Source organism: Salvia miltiorrhiza, chromosome 2, assembly GCF_028751815.1.
Source record: "Salvia miltiorrhiza cultivar Shanhuang (shh) chromosome 2, IMPLAD_Smil_shh, whole genome shotgun sequence".
Lineage (NCBI taxonomy): Eukaryota > Viridiplantae > Streptophyta > Magnoliopsida > Lamiales > Lamiaceae > Salvia > Salvia miltiorrhiza.
The window spans coordinates 22,230,826-22,250,276 of NC_080388.1; the positions used below are offsets into that span (position 1 = coordinate 22,230,826).

Consider the following 19,451-nt stretch of genomic DNA (forward strand, 5'->3'; position numbering starts at 1 on the left):
AGTGAGCGACGAGGAGAGAATGGCGCGGCCGCTGGGCGGGGGGTCATCTTTCGGCCTTTTCCATCTTTCTTCTCTTTGTTTCTCCATTTCATTGCACTTTCCACATTCTCCTCAACCCCCTACAAAATAAGTTCAACAGATCAACAAATACTCCCAAATCAAGTCAAATGTGCATCAATGATATAGCAAGTAATCACCCCAAATAAGAACAATTAAGCATAAAACAACCTCCCCCCACACACACTTAGCCTTTTGCTTGTCCTCAAGCAAAATCCATATGAATTCAACGAAGAAAAGGTTCAAAAATGCTCATTCCAACCAAACATTCAACAAATCAACCAAGTTTTCAACAACACATATCTCCCAAAAGGTGAATAATACTTGAAATTTTAAAGAGCAAGACAATCATAATGCAAAATGATTCGATTAGACCCAATTCTTCTCTAGAGGTGAATTCCCTAATATGATCGCCTTTATAATCAATACCTTATGCTTTCAACATTTTTCTACCATTTTTCTAATCTCCTTAAAGGAAGTTATTCTTAGATTTCTAATAGATGAGTCAAATTCGTGAGATTCAAGCCTTTTGGAGGCATTCCAAAGTTTTCTCACGTGGTTTTCCATTGCTCATAGTCGACAACCAGAGGAGTAGAGACTCAGAGCTATTGAAAGTTTCAACAAATAATCAACTTCACAATTCATACATCAAGATAAGATCGTAGACAATCATAATGACAACACTCCCTCTAGCATCTACCAGAAATATCACGTCTCAATTGCTTATAAAAGTGTTGCAACAAAAATTTCAAACAAATACACCCACAAAAGATATGCATAGAAGTGCGGGGGGAGTGAGGTTTATGGGTTTGGGAGATGGGGATGGGTATTAATTTTTTTAGCAAACCAACATAAACCAAAAAGGGGGAGAAAAAGTGCGGGGGAGTGAGGTTTATGGGTTTGGGAGATGGGGATGGGTATTAATTTTTTTTGTCTGTCTGGTGACATGAACAATTTACGACTGCAGAGTTTGTTCAAACTATTTTTTTTGTCTTTGTCTTTTGATTATTTTGGATGTTATCTTTTGTCTGTCTGCTTTTGACATGGTCGTGTCTGACCATGCATGATCTTTTATTATTTATGCTTATAATTGTATTTGCTTAAAATTTTAAATGTGTGTGACATAATATGTGATGAGGAGTATTTCCTACATCAGCGCAAAACAATTAACTAAATGATTTATTCTAATTTCAATTAATGATTATTGTTATTATAGTAATTTTGACCGTGTAGGAACCATGAGAGTGCTAGAAATCTCAAATCAATAATACCTACGTGTGAAAAGAAAAGTATTCGTCAAGGTTTACCAAAGAAGAAAGTTAGTGCAGAAACAACAAGAGAAGATATTGAGTCTTACGGCGCAGTCATGACCGACTACCGGATATTGAGCTTTACAGCGTTGGATACTGACATGAGGCGACATCTATTCAAGAATACGACCTTCGTCCGTGCATGTAGAGTACGTGAGTCGAGTTAAATCTCCATTTTACCCCTCCGGATGTATCTCCTATAAATACTCGAGTCATATCATTTGTAAGGGTTACGCGATATTGAATATAAGAAACCATTTTCTCTGCCTTTTACTTAAGTTTGCCAAGAGTTCTTCAATCGATAGAAGATTCCAGCAATTCAGGTTATAAGATAATGATTTGTAGTTGATAATAACTTAGGCGTTGATAAATGTTTCATCAATATGTATTGATGATTTTTCCAAAAATCATAATAGAAGATCTTGGCCTTTGACCGATCTTCAAAAGATTCAGGGGAGAGCTATCATATTCAGGGGGAGATATGTGAACTGAATTATGAAGATCATCGTTAATCGTCTTCGGTTTCTTTTGTTACAAACAATGGTATGTTTGTTGATAGATAAGGTTTGAAGACAATGTGTATGCTCATTGTTGTTCTAGTTATATTTTGTTTCTTGCTAACACAAGTGTATTTTTAGATATTCTTTATCAAAACTCTTTCATATGGTCATTCATATCATATGTTTTTTTTTTTTTTTTTCTCTGTTCAGGAAGATGAAACGATTAAGGAGGAGATTGTTAAGGTTATCAATTCTAATTGTTTTAGTTGGAATGCTACCAACAAATGATGTCAGTGTGTTAGTTGGTGTGTTACTTGTTTGTTAGTTAATGGTTAACTAACAAACATGAAAATCGTTACTTTATCCATGCGGATTAATCACTTCCTATTTAATTAGTTTTATCTTCTTTTGTATTTTGTACTTGTATACATATCGTTTCTATAGGCTATACAATAAAGGGGAGGACCAGTTTTTCAAGAGAGTGGGCATTGACGGTTATGGAGATAATGATGATAACTACCAAATGAAGTTATCTCCACTCAATGCAACTAAACCTCCATGAAGACCGGTGGAATGCCTATAAATACCTGAGAAAATCTCTTTTACGAGGTTATGCATTTAGAGATTCAGAATCCTTGCTGCAAATTTAAGAACTCATCCAAATTCATCATTCTGCCTACCTATGTGAGTTCGAACAGATTGTGGAATTTGTGAAGTAGGAACAACACAAGTGTAGGTAGTCTTATTTGATTATTCTTAGAGTAATCATGATTTGTTAGAGAATAACTTAAGCAGATTTATGTCTGTAAAGATGTTCTCATTCTTGTTATGATTATTGATTGATCTACACTTAGATTAGTTATAGATGTGTATTCAATCAAGGATAAATTTGAAATCTATAAGGCCAGAATATAGTAGCAGTAGCCTATGTTGTAAAATGTAATGTTTTCATCATAGTGATTTACCGTCATTAAGACAACCGCAGATTTATCATGTTAGACAAATCTGCACAAAGTATTTATGGTGTCATTTTAATATTCCGCAGTTTGTTGGTTACAATGTTAGTAACATTCTTGTCGACACATGAAATTTAACTTATGGATTATAAGTTTGTTTTTATATAATTTGTATGTTTTGTTTAAAACATTATTGGTCTATAGTAAATTTAGGAATTAAATTTATTTCATGTCATAATCTGAAAAAACTTCTCTAAATGCACTAAATGTTGTTCCATAGTTATGTCGCATTGGGGGAGTTGTATTTAATAGATTGAAACTTCATTTCATTATTCCATTTTTTTTTTACTTGGGGGAGTTGGGGAGAAGGAGCAGCGGAGTTTGAACTCGGAACCTCACTGTTCACACACAGGAGGTCGCACCGCTTGATGTCCCATTGAAGACATTATTCCATTCTATTTAAATAATGAACTTTGTTCGACTTTATATGTCAATGCGACTCGAGCATTAATGGTTGAGCATGCATGAAAAATAAATTAATACTCGATTTAAGAGTAAAAAGTTTCAATGAGTATAAAAAATGGGGGTATTTTTTAGATAGATCATATTATTATCCTTTTTGTAATTTCCACATCAATGTTTCATTTGGCCAGAACTTTCACGTAAAATTTATGTTGGCAACAAAATTTTTTGATACCAAAAAAGTGATTCGTCTTGAAATTGAAAATAAAATTAATTTATCAACTATTCATTTTCCACTGTCAAATATACATAACATTTGTAGAAAAACGTGAATATTTTGGTTTGCGTGATATTTATACTTTGAAAAAAGTTGTCAAAATTTGGATTGAAAGCCGGTAGCTTCCCAAAACTGTTAGTATAACCAAACTAGTGGGCATTGGGCAATCGAAATCCCAAAGTTGTAGGCAATCTAAAAGGTCTGTTTGGGTTGCCTCAAAAAAAAAAAAAAAGTCTGTTTGGGGTTAAATCTCGATTAAAAAACTTAATCCGAAGATAAAGTTTTAAAAGCAAATTAAGATGTAAATATGTCTGTATAGATAATAATGCATGACATCTGAAACTTTTTCTTGAAAAACTAACAAATTGGTAGAGGGTGAGCAAGCGATGTATCTCACTTGTTTTATTATGTTGTCTTTTTCAAATGTGAAAACAATTCCCTTTAAAAAAGAGCAGTGAAAACAATTTGTGTAACACCTCCGACTCGTGTCGGCTTCCGAGTGGTCAGAAAATTCTACACTAAGCCAAATTATTTTAGTTTAAGATTAACAGAACCCTCGTGACTGGAGTGGAGATCATCACAAATTCACAGGGATAATTCCGTCATGGAATTGAATGTAGTTTTCTTGATTATGCTACTATGTGACGCCGCCGCCTCCGCCTCTGCTACTGCCGATTACGTTAGGCCTCCGCCACGCGCAACTCTCTCATTTCCATGGAGCAAGAAGCGCTCTTCCGAGCCCCAACAGGTTCATTTCTACTCCATAAGCTCAATTTTCAACAAACAAGGGTTTTTTTATTTATTTATTTTTTATTTTTTTTATATTTTGGGTTCCCATATTTTTGGGGAAGAAATGGGTTTGTGGATAATTTATACTCGGATTATTTCATCTAATTAGTGTTAGAAATAAGGGAGCATTTATCTGATTGTTTTGTAGGAATGTGTTGTCTTTGTGATTAAGAGATTAGGTTCTTTAAATTTAAAGAATGGCGGCTGCTATCTATGTAGACTGCTATTGCTCTCTATTGTCACACAAATAGCGTTTTTTCCTTTTTTAATTGGATGGCAATGAGAAATCACAGGCAAGATTGCATTTTTCTTGCTCTGATCTGTTCTTGTTATAACTGATTCACTTTACTTATTAAAAGTTATCTGGGAGAGCAGATTTTGTATTAAACGCGCAGTATTTATGGCTAGAGATCATCTTTTTGTTGAGTTATGGAGCCTGAAAGTAGACACCGTGGAAGCCAGCCACTATCCATCTTCATAAGTGAGGGGATTTTTTGTCAGTTTTGGTAGAATCCTGATTAGATCTGGATTAGGGCTATCTCTTTTCCATTATAAACAGCCATCGTATTTCATGTGATTGTATCCGAAACGAATGGTGAAAGATCCCTAATTTCTGTGTGACCAATTTTCGTGTTTTTCTAGCTATGTAATTGCCTTGTGCTTTATTTCCTAACGCTTTTATTGCAAATGGCTCAAGTAGGTTCACATCTCCTTAGCCGGGGAGAAGCACATGCGTGTTTCGTGGGTCACTAACTCTAAGCATTCTCCTTCCATGGTTGAGTATGGAACATCTTCAAATAACTATAGCTTCACCTCTCAAGGAGAGAGCACTAGCTATAGTTATTTTCTCTATAGCTCCGGAAAGATACACCACACGGTCATTGGTCCGTTGGAACACAACACTCTGTATTACTACCGGTGTGGAGGAGAAGGTCCGGAGTTTCAGCTCAAGACTCCGCCATCCCGGTTCCCGATCACTTTTGCTGTGGCTGGTGATTTGGGTCAGACTGAGTGGACCAAGTCGACTCTGGATCACATAGACCAGTGCAAATACGATGTGCATATGCTTCCTGGAGATCTTTCGTATGCTGATTACTTGCAGCACTGGTGGGACACGTTTGGGGAGCTGGTGCAGCCGCTTGCTAGTGCAAGACCGTGGATGGTGACTCAGGGAAACCACGAAAAGGAGTACATACCAATGTTGGAGGATAGTTTCAAGTCATATAACTCGAGATGGAAAATGCCCTATCAAGAGAGTGAATCCACTTCGAACCTGTTTTATTCGTTTGAAGTGGCTGGAGTTCATGTCGTCATGCTTGGCTCCTATACAGACTATGACAAGTACTCTGAACAATATTCTTGGCTGAAGGTTAGTCGAGAGTGGCTTCTATTCATGTATACAATAGTGTATGTAATCAGTTTTATCGTTTGTAGTAGGAAAAGAAGCTACCGTTAATGAAAACCATGCTTACCTCATAAATGGATTATTAAGCAATTGAAGGGTGAAGTGAAAGCTACTAATGAGACATGGCTTTTGTAATATCAGTGTATGATTACTTACCTCGAGAAGTTGTTAGTGATTTCTTCGTTCATTGTTGTTTCTGCAGGCTGACCTTTCGAAGGTAGACAGGAAAAGGACACCGTGGCTTCTTGTGCTATTTCACGTCCCGTGGTATAACAGTAATGAGGCTCATCAATGTGAAGGCGATGACATGAAGGCAGCCATGGAACGGTTGCTTCATGCTGCTGGTGTGGATCTGGTGCTGGCTGGCCATGTACATGCCTATGAACGTACCGTAAGTTCACACTGTAAATCTTGTTTATTTATTGTTGCTTTCTGAGTAGTGATATATTGTGTTGGCTATCGCAACAGAGCCGTGTGTATAATGGTAGATCGGATCCTTGCGGCGCTGTCCACATTACAATTGGTGATGGTGGAAACAGGGAAGGTTTAGCAAACAAGTAAGTTTTCGCCTAGTAATATTTATGTCATAACATCTACTTGAGGAAGAAAATCATCGAGAAAATTACTGTTTAATACCCCAACTATTGACATTTTACTGAAAATGTCCCAAACTATACATAATTAGAATTAAATATAGACTGCATATTGTGGTTTAGTCCAACAATCTGATGCTAGTTGTATACGTGCGGTTGCCTTGTTTGGTTTCGACTACATCTTCATCCCCGTCATTATACAGCCTTCTCAAATGTAAAAGGACACACAAAAGTAGTATTGTGAAACACTGGATTGATCTCTTCCCCTGCTAATTCTTGTGAGACGTCGTCTTGCTTTGTGTCAGGTACATGGATCCCCAACCGGAGTGGTCCATTTTCCGTGAAGCAAGCTTTGGTCATGGCGAGCTGAGGATAGTGAACGCAAGCCATGCGTATTGGAGTTGGCACAGGAATGATGACGACGAAGCAGTGAGATCGGATCAAGTGTGGCTGACTTCGCTACCCGGCTCAGGCTGTCTCAGTGAGAAGAAGGGTGATCATGAGTTGAGGAAAATGCTGCTGGAGCCATAGGCCTTGCAAATACTTTGATGCCCAATTCTCATACTAGTATGTATATATATGAATTTTAACCTTCTATGTGTATCTCATTAAATATCATCTCTATCTCTACTGAAGTAAAATTGTGTGTTTTTTAATCAGGGTTTCTATTTTGGCAAAGATGAATTCCCTTCCTTCGAAAAAAACAAGAATGAATTCCAACATCTTGGAAAGATACTTTCTCTTCAATTAGTAGGTCAAGAGTTTGAGTTTATCACTAACAAATAAAGAGTTCGAGTTCATCATAGTAATAAACTATGATGACCCTTTTAAAAAAAACACTAAAACTTTGAAATAAAGTTAAAAGTTGATAATATTTATAATACACTTATACTATTTGATTAATGAAGCCGAAACATAATACCGGACACTTTAGTATAAAATTGATACATCTTTTTTTTTTACTTGGGGGAGTTGGAGAGAGGGAGCAGTGGGGTTTAAATTCGGGACCTCATTGTTCACACACAGAAGGTTATACCGCTTGGTGTCCCATTGGGGACATATAAAATTGATACATCAAAGAAAAATAAAATAATATTAAATATAGGACAAGATAAGTATTGTATAATGATATTAAGATTTAATGAATGGTAACTTCTTATTTATTTATTTTTTTTGAGAGAGAAAATGTATGGTAACTTCATTATTGTTGATATTAATAAATCCCTATTTCTAGAAAACGCATCATAAAGTCATAGTCCACTCAAGAATTTTTATTACTTTATTTGTGGAATGATGACTTTTACAAGATTAACACCTCTTACTGTGTTTTAGATATTGAATATGCTGTCAGTTGGTTTTGATAGAAATATAGAATACTCTTGAGGATAGAGTCGGTAAATTTGATCTTTGATCTGATATAATTACTCCCACCGTCCTACATGCCCAATTTCTTTTTTGGAGTTTCATGAAATTTGACCTGTTTTTAAAAATGACAAAAAATATCAATTTCTTAATTCTGGTGCCGAAAATAATTGGATCATGTTTTATGGGATGGAGAAAGTATTATTTTCTTCGGTCTTTCAAATATATTTATAAGAGAGAATGATATGAGTTGTAATAAAAATTAATTATTTATTTGATGTATGAAAAATTAGTCTGACAAAAAGTAAATATTGTGAAGTTATTTCAAAAATAGGCTAAAAAAATATTATGGGAACGGATAAAAAAAAAAGAAAATATTTGAGGGACGGAATATAATTTTAGTTTTAAATTATGGACATCCAATCATGAGTCACCAGGTTGCTCGATTACTTTTTCTTTTTCGGTGAAGCACTTTTAACTAGTTCTGGAAGGTAAAATTACTCAGAAAAGTCTGAAAATGGTGGCGTCGAATTCACCACAACAATCCTGATTTTCCCCAAATCGGAAACGGCAACAAATTCGTCGACCTTGAAAAAATATTAAAACAAAATAAAAAATTATACACAGTCAACGGAGTTGGTAGCTCTCACCTGATCAACTTCACCACGCGCCTCTCTTGAACATTTCCTCAATAAAATTCTCCACAGAAAAACCCCTCATTTCTTCACCGCTGAATCGTTTCCTTGATTTCCCAGAATAAAAATCCAATCTTTTTCAGGACCCAGCTCTAAAAATGCATGATTTCTGTTTCACGATCCCATATGGGCTGCTATTGGTGTGCGGCGGCGTGATTGGCTACGTCAAGAAAGGCAGCATCGCCTCGCTTGGCGGCGGCGCCGGCACCGGATTGCTGCTCGTCCTTGCCGGTTATCTCAGCCTGCAAGCATTTCACAAGCGCAAAAATTCCTACTTTGCTTTGATTCTTGAAACGGGTATGCCTCATTTTGTTGCTCACTGTGAATGCTATCATAAATTTGATGAGCAGTTGTCTATGCCCTTTTCGTGTTTAAGAATTTAATTCTTTTGTTGACGTCTTAATTTGGATCTGTGTGAAAAGGTTTAATGTTTGGTGTGTTGGTTGCATTTTCTTCAGTGAGATAATAGGGCTTGTTTTGATATTTACCTTTTTTTAGAGATAGGATGGGCAAGCTAGAGATTTTATGAATTGAGAGACTGACTTTCGTGTATGATTTTTCAAGATAAATTTATTTTACTGCTGTTAAATCAAATTCACTATCCTCATTATTTTACTCATATATCCCTTTGATGTAGTCCTGCCATTTTTAGCAAGATGCAGTCCTTCTATAAGTGGATTTAATTGGGATTGGAATTATTTATATCTGGATCAAGAGATGATGTTGCATCACAAGACTTAAACTTTCATGTTAATGCATTGTAATGGAAAGTAATCTGCAGTTGTTATCTTGTAAATCAGAATGGATCTCTAAGAAAGATGGAAGAATAGTCTGTATGGATGAGCCTAGGAAGAGTAAACACGTGTTCATGGTCGTTTCTGTTCTACTGTCTGTATAGAAGGCTATAGGTTTCTCCAAAAGATGCTGATTTATCATAGTGATTTCAATACTTTGGATTCCTTCAAATGTTAACTTCTCAACTTCATAGAATAAATCACTCATAATTGTTGTCGAACATTATGGCATGCCACTTTTTTATACCACTTCTCTGATTGCTTTTTTCAGTTACAATGTATCAAACTTTAGATGATCCTCATCGGTTATGCAATTTATGCTGTAATTACCATTTGTTATTTTCGTACACAGAGAGTTTTTGTCATCCTTTTCTAATAATTACTATTTTCCCCCATATGGATGACTATTTTATTGGCTTGACATTGTCTCTACTCTCTAACAGCTATTGCTGCTATGCTATCATTTATCATGGGTCAACGTTACATGCAAACCCAAAAAATCATGCCAGCTGGTATCGTTGCTGGGATCAGGTAAGAAACAGTTGAGACATTCTGCACTGTGGTACTTCATGATCAAAATGTTCCAGAATGAATGCATTCTTAACTTGTTGCATCGAGTGTGAGTTTACCGAAACTACATGTATTCATGGAAGGCCGACTCCTTATGACTGTTGTATCTTGCTGAAATCTTTAACTAAGATATTGGTTGGCTGTGTACTTGTTATAGGTCACTTGCTTAAAACATTCACCGTTGTGCTCAGAGTTATTTCTGTGGCATTGTTTCTTCCCTACTTTAGGCATTTAATAAAACATAAAAGCAAAAAGTTATTCTACATTGATATTCTTGTTGAAATGAACTCCACATCCATCATTCGTAACTTTAGTAAGCTCAGTTAAGGTTTCTTTGCCTCCTCGAATAGAAATATGAATTAAAGTATTGAGTTTATCCATTCATCCCTTACTAATCTTGATGTAAAAAGTTTGTTTGTTATTGTTCATATAGAACGAGTAGTCTTATCTGCACTCTAAATGCTAATGTTGGCTTTGTTCCTTACATGAGAAATATATCGATCGCAAAATTGGACTTACAGAATAGAATTACTCACGCTTTTCATCTTTTAATATTAGAATAAAATGATATTCAAAGAAATAAGTGACTGTGTGAATATCTACATGCTGTCCCTACATCCTCTCCAATTACCTGACTATCTCTTCTTCTTATCTCTCCTATATACCATCCTTATGTCTAAATGCTGCCACCCTACCTTAAGCGTCTAGAATGTAATCAATGGAAAAAAGAAAAAGAAATTGGATTGGGAGAATTAATTTAGATAATCCTAGTATAAGCATAGTACTTACACCATTTTCTTCAATGACGGTATGGCATGGTTGCCAGTTTCCTTTTAATGATAGGAATTTCAACCTTTGGTTATATCAAGTCTATCATTTCGTATATTTTCAACCTAGGAAAGTAGGTGGAATCCTTGTGTTTTTCTTCTTCTTCTTCTTCACGTAATCTCACCGCTTATAAAAAAACTGATAGCTGAGTTGTCTTTAAAACGGAATTGATTACCTCAAACATTATCTAGAAGAAAATGGATTGAATTAGCTCACACCTGAAGATTCGGAGAGAATAAAATAGCTAAATACTAGTTTCTACTCATTCTTCGACCTATTGTGCCATCAGTTGGAATACTTTTTCATTTTCTGAAAGATCTTGGATGAGGATGATGGGCGTCGAAGAATTGATGAGTGAAATAAAAATCTCACCGACTTTGTATTTGGATCTCATAACTGGTTGACTTGTACTTATTTAGCATGCATATATAGAACTCTATTGGTGAAACACGAAAGCTAGGATAAAATCTCATAATAATTGGCTGATACGAATCGTCAGTAGGTGAAGAGGGTTGCCTTTTTTGTTTCATTGAGTTTGCTGTCATTTTAATGTTATAGACGCGTTGATGCGTGTTGTGTGATGTGCAGCGTTGTCATGGCTGTATTTTACCTGTACAAGATCGCGACTGGTGGAAATCATATTCCACCAAAGATCGAGTAATTGGCAAAACACATGCTGCATACCGATTAGAGTTATACGCACAAAGGTATTGTTCACCACTTCAGCTTATTCCCTAGACCTTAACAAATTATGTTTCATCTCCCTTTTTCTTTTTTCTTTTTTTCTCCTTCGTGTGTTTTTGTTTATGTTTTTGAATGTATGATGTATGATTTGATAGTGCTCAAAGATTAGCCGACATGTCTTATTACTTCATTTTCTTCTAGTATGTCAAGTGTTTATCAGAATAAGTGTCTTTGTTTTTAACTCTCTTTATCACGATCTATTTCGCACAATACTACCAGGGGGCGTTTATTTTGAAGGATTAACATTGATAGATAAAAATAGTAAAGTACCCTTGTTTACTTTGATGGATTGAAAGTTTGGGATATTCTAAAACCCTTGATTATTTCTATCATTCAAGGTAGTTTTACTTGATTCTTATCACATGGAAAATGTGGGATTGGAGAAATCTCAGTCTTGAAGATAAAACTTCTCGATCATGCATATAATCAATCATGCAAAGTTGATGCCCCTCACGGTTTTGGAGTGATCATTTTTATTCAACTTTAATATAACTTTTTTGTTTTTTGTTTTTTGTTTCTCATACGTACACACAAACAAACTCACGCACGCAAGGTTACTCGAAAGTCGAACCTTTAATCTTTATGACTTAAAAGACATATGCTTGATGAACTTTGGGATGTAGGAAATGGAAGATTTTGCAGTGAAATGAAGTACTATTTTTAATGATTGTGTAGTTGATTAATTGAAATAGGATGTGTTTGATAAATTGAATTCGGGTCCAACCTTTAACTAGGAAGTATTCGATTCGGTCAAACCCTTAAAATCCTAAATGCTTCCTTATTGATATGGATATATGAATATAGAATTTTGCGAGCAATGGAAAGGCAAAATGTAAAAAGAAGAGGAATCAACTTAAAATTGGCATGTATTGATCAGTTGAAGTTGCTTACGTTTGACGAAATGAATCTCTACCTTTTCTTTCTCTGTGAGCTAATCTCTACCTAATTAGGCAACAATGCAACAAACTTGTAAATAGAGCAGCCCTCCAAATAAATGCTAAAACTTACAAATATAGCAGCCATTGATTAAAAATAGTCAGATCTTGAAAAAATGAAAACAAAAAAAATCATGACATTTCACCTTTTATTAAATCTTCAAACAAATCACGACTTTCAAAAATGTTGAGTTCCTTGCTTCTCTCATCTTCTACTTAGAGGTGGCCACGGTTCGGTTCCCGGTTCGAACCGGAACCGGAACCGCCGGTTCCCGGTTCCAAAAACTGGAACCGGAACCGAACCGAAAAATAACCCTCACGGTTTCGGTTCCGAACCGTGAACCGGCGGTTCCGGTCCCGGTTCCGAACCGCCGGTTCCGGTTCGAACCGTTAGAACCGTCCATTTTTTTTTAATGTAATTTTTATTATTTTATGTATTGTTGTGTAAAATTTAATGAAATTTGCTTTAATAAAATAAATGACACAAGAAAATATAAAGTTCATATACATTATTTTCTAAATTGAACTTATAATTCAAAGTTATACCTTACAACTCTTGTAAATAAAATTTACAAATTACAACATTTGAATGCTAAAATAAAATTAAGGCAATTTAGTTTACAACTTTTAATTGGGGAAAAAAAGAAATAAAAGAAATAGAACTTGAGCTTAATTATAACATTTAAGTTATAATTGAGTTGCCTACGTATCCCGAAGGAATCAAAGTCCACGTAGTTCTCTTACCTTCGTCTTACCTTTGGTGACACCGCATAATCATGAAGTCTTCTACATGTCGAAGTCGAAGTCGTCGTCGAAGTCTTCACCTTCGGTGCATTGAGATGACTCGCTCGCATCGGTGGTATCGCCTTCGATGGTGGATATGGGGTACTCCACGAAGCAATTATTTTCAAAGCAATTATTATTATGATAAAAAATAACTATCAATATGAAAAATTGTAGTAATATTTTTTATAGATTACCTTTAGTAAAGGATTTTCTTACGACAATAATTATTTGACCAAATATTTTCTTTATTTTATTTTAGTAAATGATTTTCTTTATTTTCTTTATTTTTTCGTTAATTTTTTATTTTCACATTTTTTATATTTTTTTCTTTTTTTCCAATTATTTCATCTTTTCTAAAAATATTACATTTATTCTTATCAATTGTTATTTTTTCTTACGACAATAATTATTTGACCAAATAACTAAAATTAAAAGGCGGTTCTAGGCACGGTTCCACAGTTTTCGGTTCTAACCGTGGAACCTTCGGTTCACGGTTCCAAGGCGGTTCTGGCACGGTTCCAACCCGGTTCCCGGTTCCCGGTTCCGGTTCCGGTTCCGGTTCGGAACCGAGAACCGGTGGTTTGAGAAATCGGAACCGTAACCGAACCGGCCGAGCACGGTTTCGGTTCCGATTTGGAACCGTGTATCACGGTTTCGGTTCCAGAACCGTCCCGGACGGTCTGGTTTTCCGGTTCGGTTCCCGGTTCCGGTTTTTTTGACCACCTCTACTTCTACTTTGGAACCCATAAGAAAATAAAAAAGAACAAAAAATGCTCAACATTATAGAATTTCCTTCCCATGCCAATTTCATTTTTTCATTATTTGCATTTTTCAGAAGGTCGGCCCATTTTAGAAACTTAAGATACACGCGAACCAAAGATCAAATCATAAAGTATGATTAGTTTGTTTAGTAGGGAAAAAGTTACAAATACTCACTGTCCCACGAAGCATGACACAGTTTCTTTTTTGGTTTGTTTCACGAAACTTGACCTGTTTCTAAAAATGACAAAAAAATGTACCTTTTAATTCACCTTTTTACTTTTTCACTTATCACAATTAATACACAAAATACCAATTTTTTAATTTCCGTGCCGAAAAGAACTAAGTCATGCTTCATGGATGGAGGGAGTATTTTAAAAGGGAAAATGAAACTGAAATCTTTGATCCACTAGACCAATACACACAAACATATTATTAGTCTTTTTAATGTCCACTTATATTATACTTTCTCCATCCAATTAAAAGTGACTTGTATTTTATTTTGGACTGTTTCACTATAAGTAGCTTGTTTTCATAAATGACAAAATTTAACTCATAACAAAATATAAATCCTACCACTTTAAATCACTTTACACCTTCTCCTTATTTACGTGCAAGTATTTGCCTACAATTTGGAAAGGGATCATATCTCATGGAATTTTCCCTCTTAGTAGTAAGTAATGTGCAAAACCAGATAGCAATAACAAACATTGAACCTGCTCAAGAATTTCTGAATCTTCATATTACTCTTCTATTTCTCGTGTAAATTCACTGGTATATACATAGAGAGTAATTATACAGAATGTTGTTGAACACACAACCTACACAAAGTAGTGCTGAAAACACGACGATGCATCAGCATCCGGAGGATCTGTAATAGTTAGGTGGCAAGGAAGGACACCTTTCATTCATATGGGGATAGGGATCCATGGTGTTGTATCCAGGTAGTTCCATCCGATATTTCCCTTTAATTTGGCAGAAGGGAAGTTTCACGGAGTCCCCGTCGTTGCACCACGTTGGCAGGCGGCTTGCATTGTTTTCGAAGAACTTGAGAGAGTAGGCATCCTTGATCTGAATTTTTTTTTTCACAATAATTGGGATTCAGATACACCAAATCTTGGAAATTCACTTTCCCGAGGAAATGAAGACGAAACAGAAGTGACGTTTGGCGTACTCACCGTGAACTCAGTGACCTGAGTAGAGCTTGCAAGTTTGCCAAACAGCCCTGCTTCCTTGTACAACTCAAACACAAAAGCCACGCACGATGTCGACTTCCCATCCGCATACACCCAATTATCTTGCTCAGGGATAGCCAACAGTTCACCGAACGATGATCCCCGCTTCTCCACTTCCACAAGAACTTCACCGAGACTAAAGTTCTGCAGGATTACAAATTAAAATCTCAACAAGGAGACACTGGTAGAAATAATGAGGATCATCTCGCATTTCATGAATCATAGTCTATGTTGTGGATGCTCGAATTCTATGAAAATTCTTACGAGGCTATAATTAACAATCACATGTTTATGAAAATCCTGGTAAGTATTAGTCTATTAGATCAATGAGACAGTAAATGAAACCTGAGTTCCAAGTCGTTTGTTCAATGCTTCGTTCCACATGTTACCAGCATAGGCAGGCTGCATTTGGGTCCAAACAGTCATAACAGAAGCGACCTGGAAATGGCCCACAAATTAAAATGGCAGAAAAGGAAACCAAAAAGCGTTGTGGTCACATATCGAACTCATCCATACATGTAACAATAAGATCACCAATTTCGGTTTCAAAAAAAATAAAATAAAAATAAGATCACCAATTTCAGAAATTGAACGCAAACTTGCAAACTAGTGCACCAGTTATGTTTTATTCCAAGAATTTTGCAAAAAGGTAAAACTACGGCTGAATCGCAGAATGCGTGCTTGCAGCATGATAGAAATACTGATACAAACAACAAGCTACAGCAATGAACATGGCAGACCCATAACAGGAGAAGAGACACAGTTTTAGATTAATTAACTCTTAAAAACAATAAACAAAAATGCAGTACCAGATGAGCATCCAGAGGTGCTGGATAGTTATCGCTGATAGTGTCGATCCAGCTAAATATCAGGTTATGGTAACCATACGGTCTCCCCGACATGCTTTTAGCATACTTCCATGCAGCATTTCCATCAAACATGGCCCGGATTTCAGGATCCAAAGGGAGCAATGCTATGTGTGGATTGGACTCGTCCTTTGTTAACTCAAACTCCCACCATTCATCCCATGGTAAAATAGCAATTACATCTTCTCCCTAGAAAAAAGCCTAAAATCAAAATGGTATTCATGCATGCAATCCACAATAATTGCAACTTTTGTAATGAACATGTTAATGTGTGTATCATTAAACCAGATATAGATTACAAACACTGCTTTACCTACAGAGACATGCACCAGATTTTTTGACTATTTCTTAATTGGTTGTGACTGGATGTACAGAAGAGGGTGAAAAAGTGACTTTTGCCTTTAAAAATTGTTAAGTTAATAGTTAATGAAGTTGTATCATTACGTCAAGTGAGACAATCTACTTGTCAATTTAGCGAATGGGGCGTTATATTAGGACATCCCGAAAAGGTAAGAAGTAGCATAAATATCAGGACAGATCTACCTCTGGTGAGCACTTTCATTGCTTGGTTATCATATTACGATTGCAACAGACTATCTATATTATATCTTACAAGATATTTATGCTTATCGACAGCTAATATTAACAGCAAAAAGATTCGATTCAAACGCGGGACTTCTTAAACTTTAAAAGATATGAAGATCATTTCAAGAGAACATGATTACTAAGAGCCAGGTGAAATAACAATTGTTCAGATCAACCCAAAAGGATACAGTTAAATAAATAAATAGAAGAGAAATAAACAAAATTAATGGGATGATCTATCACCTTTTCATTTTCATGGCCTGATTCTGCAACCCACAGCTTCCCTTCGGAGTCTCTTAAGCACACAGCTGAGTGACCAGCATAAGCTCCAGTCACCCACTTCTCTAAAGTCTCAAAACCACCCCATCGCCCTCGAATTTTGGATATTGCAAGGAAATCACCGGATTGTATCTCATCAACGGTGATGTTGGTGACCCACGGTTGGGGACGTTCCTCAAAGGAAGCACCCATGTGCTTTTTAAGAAATGCTATGTTAGAGTTTTCACCCCATTCAGTATTCGTGAACAAAGGGAACACCTCCCACAGAGCCTGAAGAGTTCCTAGCATTCCTGCTTGCATCAGAAAAATCGAAACCCCCCTATTTTTAACCTAATTGTCACAGAGGTACTTTAGTCACAATTGATATGGAAAAAATCTTGCTGCAAAATATGCAAGCCAGGTTAATTATAAGAGATTCAACTCACATATTCAAATTCAGCTTCGGATTCCCACTCTTTGAATTCGATAGTATGCTCACGAGACATCATGTAGTAATCCCATGTTACACGAAATGGAGTTGCAAACACGTAGAGATCCATACATGTCCAGCTATGCGCTTCGTTCAACTGGACACAGAAAATTGATTCGGCTGAGCAAAATCAACATCTTACACTACAGATAGCATCACTCTCTTATTCCAAATATCCAAAATACTTCCATTTCATACCTCACCACATGACACAACGTGCAATAATGCCATATGATGAAGACAAACCCTCTTCAATCAAAAACGAAATTTATTGAAAATTCAATATAATAAGAGGAAAGCTCGACTCACAAAACATCAAAACAAGCATTCACAGACCTTAAAACGATCCCTTCTTCAAAAGAGAATCAAAATCCTAAAAGAAAAATAATTACAAAAATAAACTAAAAGATGAAAAGGGCAAAAAAGGCCTAAAACGATAGAATTTGGGCTTATGATCCCATACAATCTAACAGACTACGCCAGACTGCATCTAACAATTCAAAACTTCAGGAAAAACACTTGAAAAGAAAATTCCTCGATTTTGCTATCACTTTTAGAAAGGAAAACTGCCTACCAACTTCAGAGCATCAAATGGAATACATTGACAGCAAGCTCTGCAGAGAATGCTCAAATTTAAATCCTAAACGTCTCAATCACCAGAAACTACAAATAAAGAATTTCCGAGACAGAAATCACCTTCATGTGAAGAGTACCGCCCCCAAATCGGGTGGCGCTACTGTTGTGGAACTCTAACCAAGCGGTGGAGTCGTAAAAGCAAGCTCCTCTCCATTGCAAGTCGGAAGCGTTGTCGGAGGTGGCGGCTCCCACGAAAGACGGCAGCAGGTCGGCGGCGTTGTTGAGGACGTTCAGAATAGGCCGTGAAACCTGCCGCGGAAGCAGGGGCAATATGTCGGTGGGGCGAAACGGCGCTTGCAATGCTTCAACTGAGAGCGTTTGGATGCCGGAAACGGTGAAAATCGCCGAGAAAAGCAGAATTACGTGATGGGTTGTGGTGATCTTCTTCATGGCTAGGAATCGTGGAAGAGAATGGGATTGGGGTCGGTAGAATCTTGTTAGATAAATATTGAACAATCCCTTTTCTGGGATTATTTCGGGTTTTGGAGTTTTCAATTCATAGTATTTTATAGCGGTGGGAGGTTGATGATGTTTGAAGAAACCTTCTGCAAATGTAAATTCTGTTATGCGCAACTGTCCCACTAGACTCGATTCATTTATAATAATAATAAGGGATAATTGCCCCTAAATACATAAATTTTCACGTATTTTTGGAATTGCGCACCATCTTTAAATTCTACTCCACAATACATAAATTTTGAGATTCTTCTATTTTTTCCCATGGCACCCGAAACCACTAAATGGAGAGATGACGTGGCTGCCGAAAACCACTAAAGAAGAGCAGTGCATAAGGGCAGAGCAGAGCAGAGCTGCGCATCCACGTGTCACCGGCGAATCCACGTGTGTTTTCCGGCAGCCACGTCATCTCTCCATTTAGTGATTTCCGGTGCCATAGGAAAAAACAGAAGAATCTCAAAATTTATGTATTGTGGGGCAGAATCTAAAGATGGTGTGCAATTCCAGAAATATGTGAAAATTTATGTATTTAGGGACAATTACCCATAATAATAATAATAAGGATAGTGATAAATGGACACCTGTATACCCGGTAAAAATCGGTTTTTTATCATGTAGGCCAAATGGGGCGGTTTTTTTGTGATGTTTGTATTTACTAAATTATCCTTAGTTATTTTATTGTATTTTTCGTCCTTTTTGTTTCCTATTTGTTCCTTTGTTTGTGCTTCCTATTTTTACGTTTCTTTTTGTTTCATGTTTTTTCGCCTTTTTGTTTCATAGTTTTTGGTTTTTTTTCCCCTTATTTTTTGGTTATTTAGTTATGAAAATTATGTAAATCATATATTTGAGGTTTATATGATTATTTATTCCGAAAATTTTACTCCCTCCGTCCCGGCCAAGATGTTTACCTCGTTTTTGGGTGGTATTTGCGTGTTCTTCTACTATGCATTCAAGCATGTTCCGTATCTTTTTGCTCTATTTTTCACGTGCTCGATGACTATTTGGGTATGCTACTGTCGTGTGCAGGAATCGGGAGTTGCTGAGCATTTTGGCATCGTTGGGAGCAGTTTTTGGAGTCAAGCTCACGGCGGCCGCCGTCAAGA

The 19,451-nt window shown here is 36.4% G+C and overlaps 3 protein-coding genes across 3 annotated transcripts; 2 read left to right on the plus strand and 1 right to left on the minus strand.

Annotated features, from left to right (window-relative positions):
- The first annotated feature begins 3,748 nt into the window (after nucleotides 1–3,748).
- LOC131011581 (purple acid phosphatase 18) lies at nucleotides 3,749–7,008 on the plus strand. Its single transcript, XM_057939354.1, has 5 exons — nucleotides 3,749–4,310; nucleotides 5,052–5,720; nucleotides 5,959–6,147; nucleotides 6,225–6,313; nucleotides 6,655–7,008. The coding sequence occupies exons 1-5, from the start codon at nucleotides 4,167–4,169 to the stop codon at nucleotides 6,878–6,880; spliced, it is 1,317 nt and encodes a 438-aa protein (XP_057795337.1). The 5' UTR covers nucleotides 3,749–4,166; the 3' UTR covers nucleotides 6,881–7,008.
- A 1,135-nt stretch (nucleotides 7,009–8,143) lies between these two features.
- Nucleotides 8,144–11,523, plus strand: LOC131011582 (protein FATTY ACID EXPORT 5-like). The gene is made up of 3 exons (XM_057939355.1): nucleotides 8,144–8,703; nucleotides 9,644–9,731; nucleotides 11,187–11,523. The coding sequence occupies exons 1-3, from the start codon at nucleotides 8,505–8,507 to the stop codon at nucleotides 11,257–11,259; spliced, it is 360 nt and encodes a 119-aa protein (XP_057795338.1). The 5' UTR covers nucleotides 8,144–8,504; the 3' UTR covers nucleotides 11,260–11,523.
- A 3,026-nt stretch (nucleotides 11,524–14,549) lies between these two features.
- LOC131011584 (uncharacterized) lies at nucleotides 14,550–18,511 on the minus strand. The gene is made up of 7 exons (XM_057939356.1): nucleotides 17,953–18,511; nucleotides 17,213–17,353; nucleotides 16,752–17,117; nucleotides 15,867–16,112; nucleotides 15,403–15,495; nucleotides 15,001–15,201; nucleotides 14,550–14,893 (listed from the first exon to the last, which is right to left on the minus strand). The coding sequence occupies exons 1-7, from the start codon at nucleotides 18,280–18,282 to the stop codon at nucleotides 14,678–14,680; spliced, it is 1,593 nt and encodes a 530-aa protein (XP_057795339.1). The 5' UTR covers nucleotides 18,283–18,511; the 3' UTR covers nucleotides 14,550–14,677.
- Between the last annotated feature and the right edge of the window lie 940 nt (nucleotides 18,512–19,451).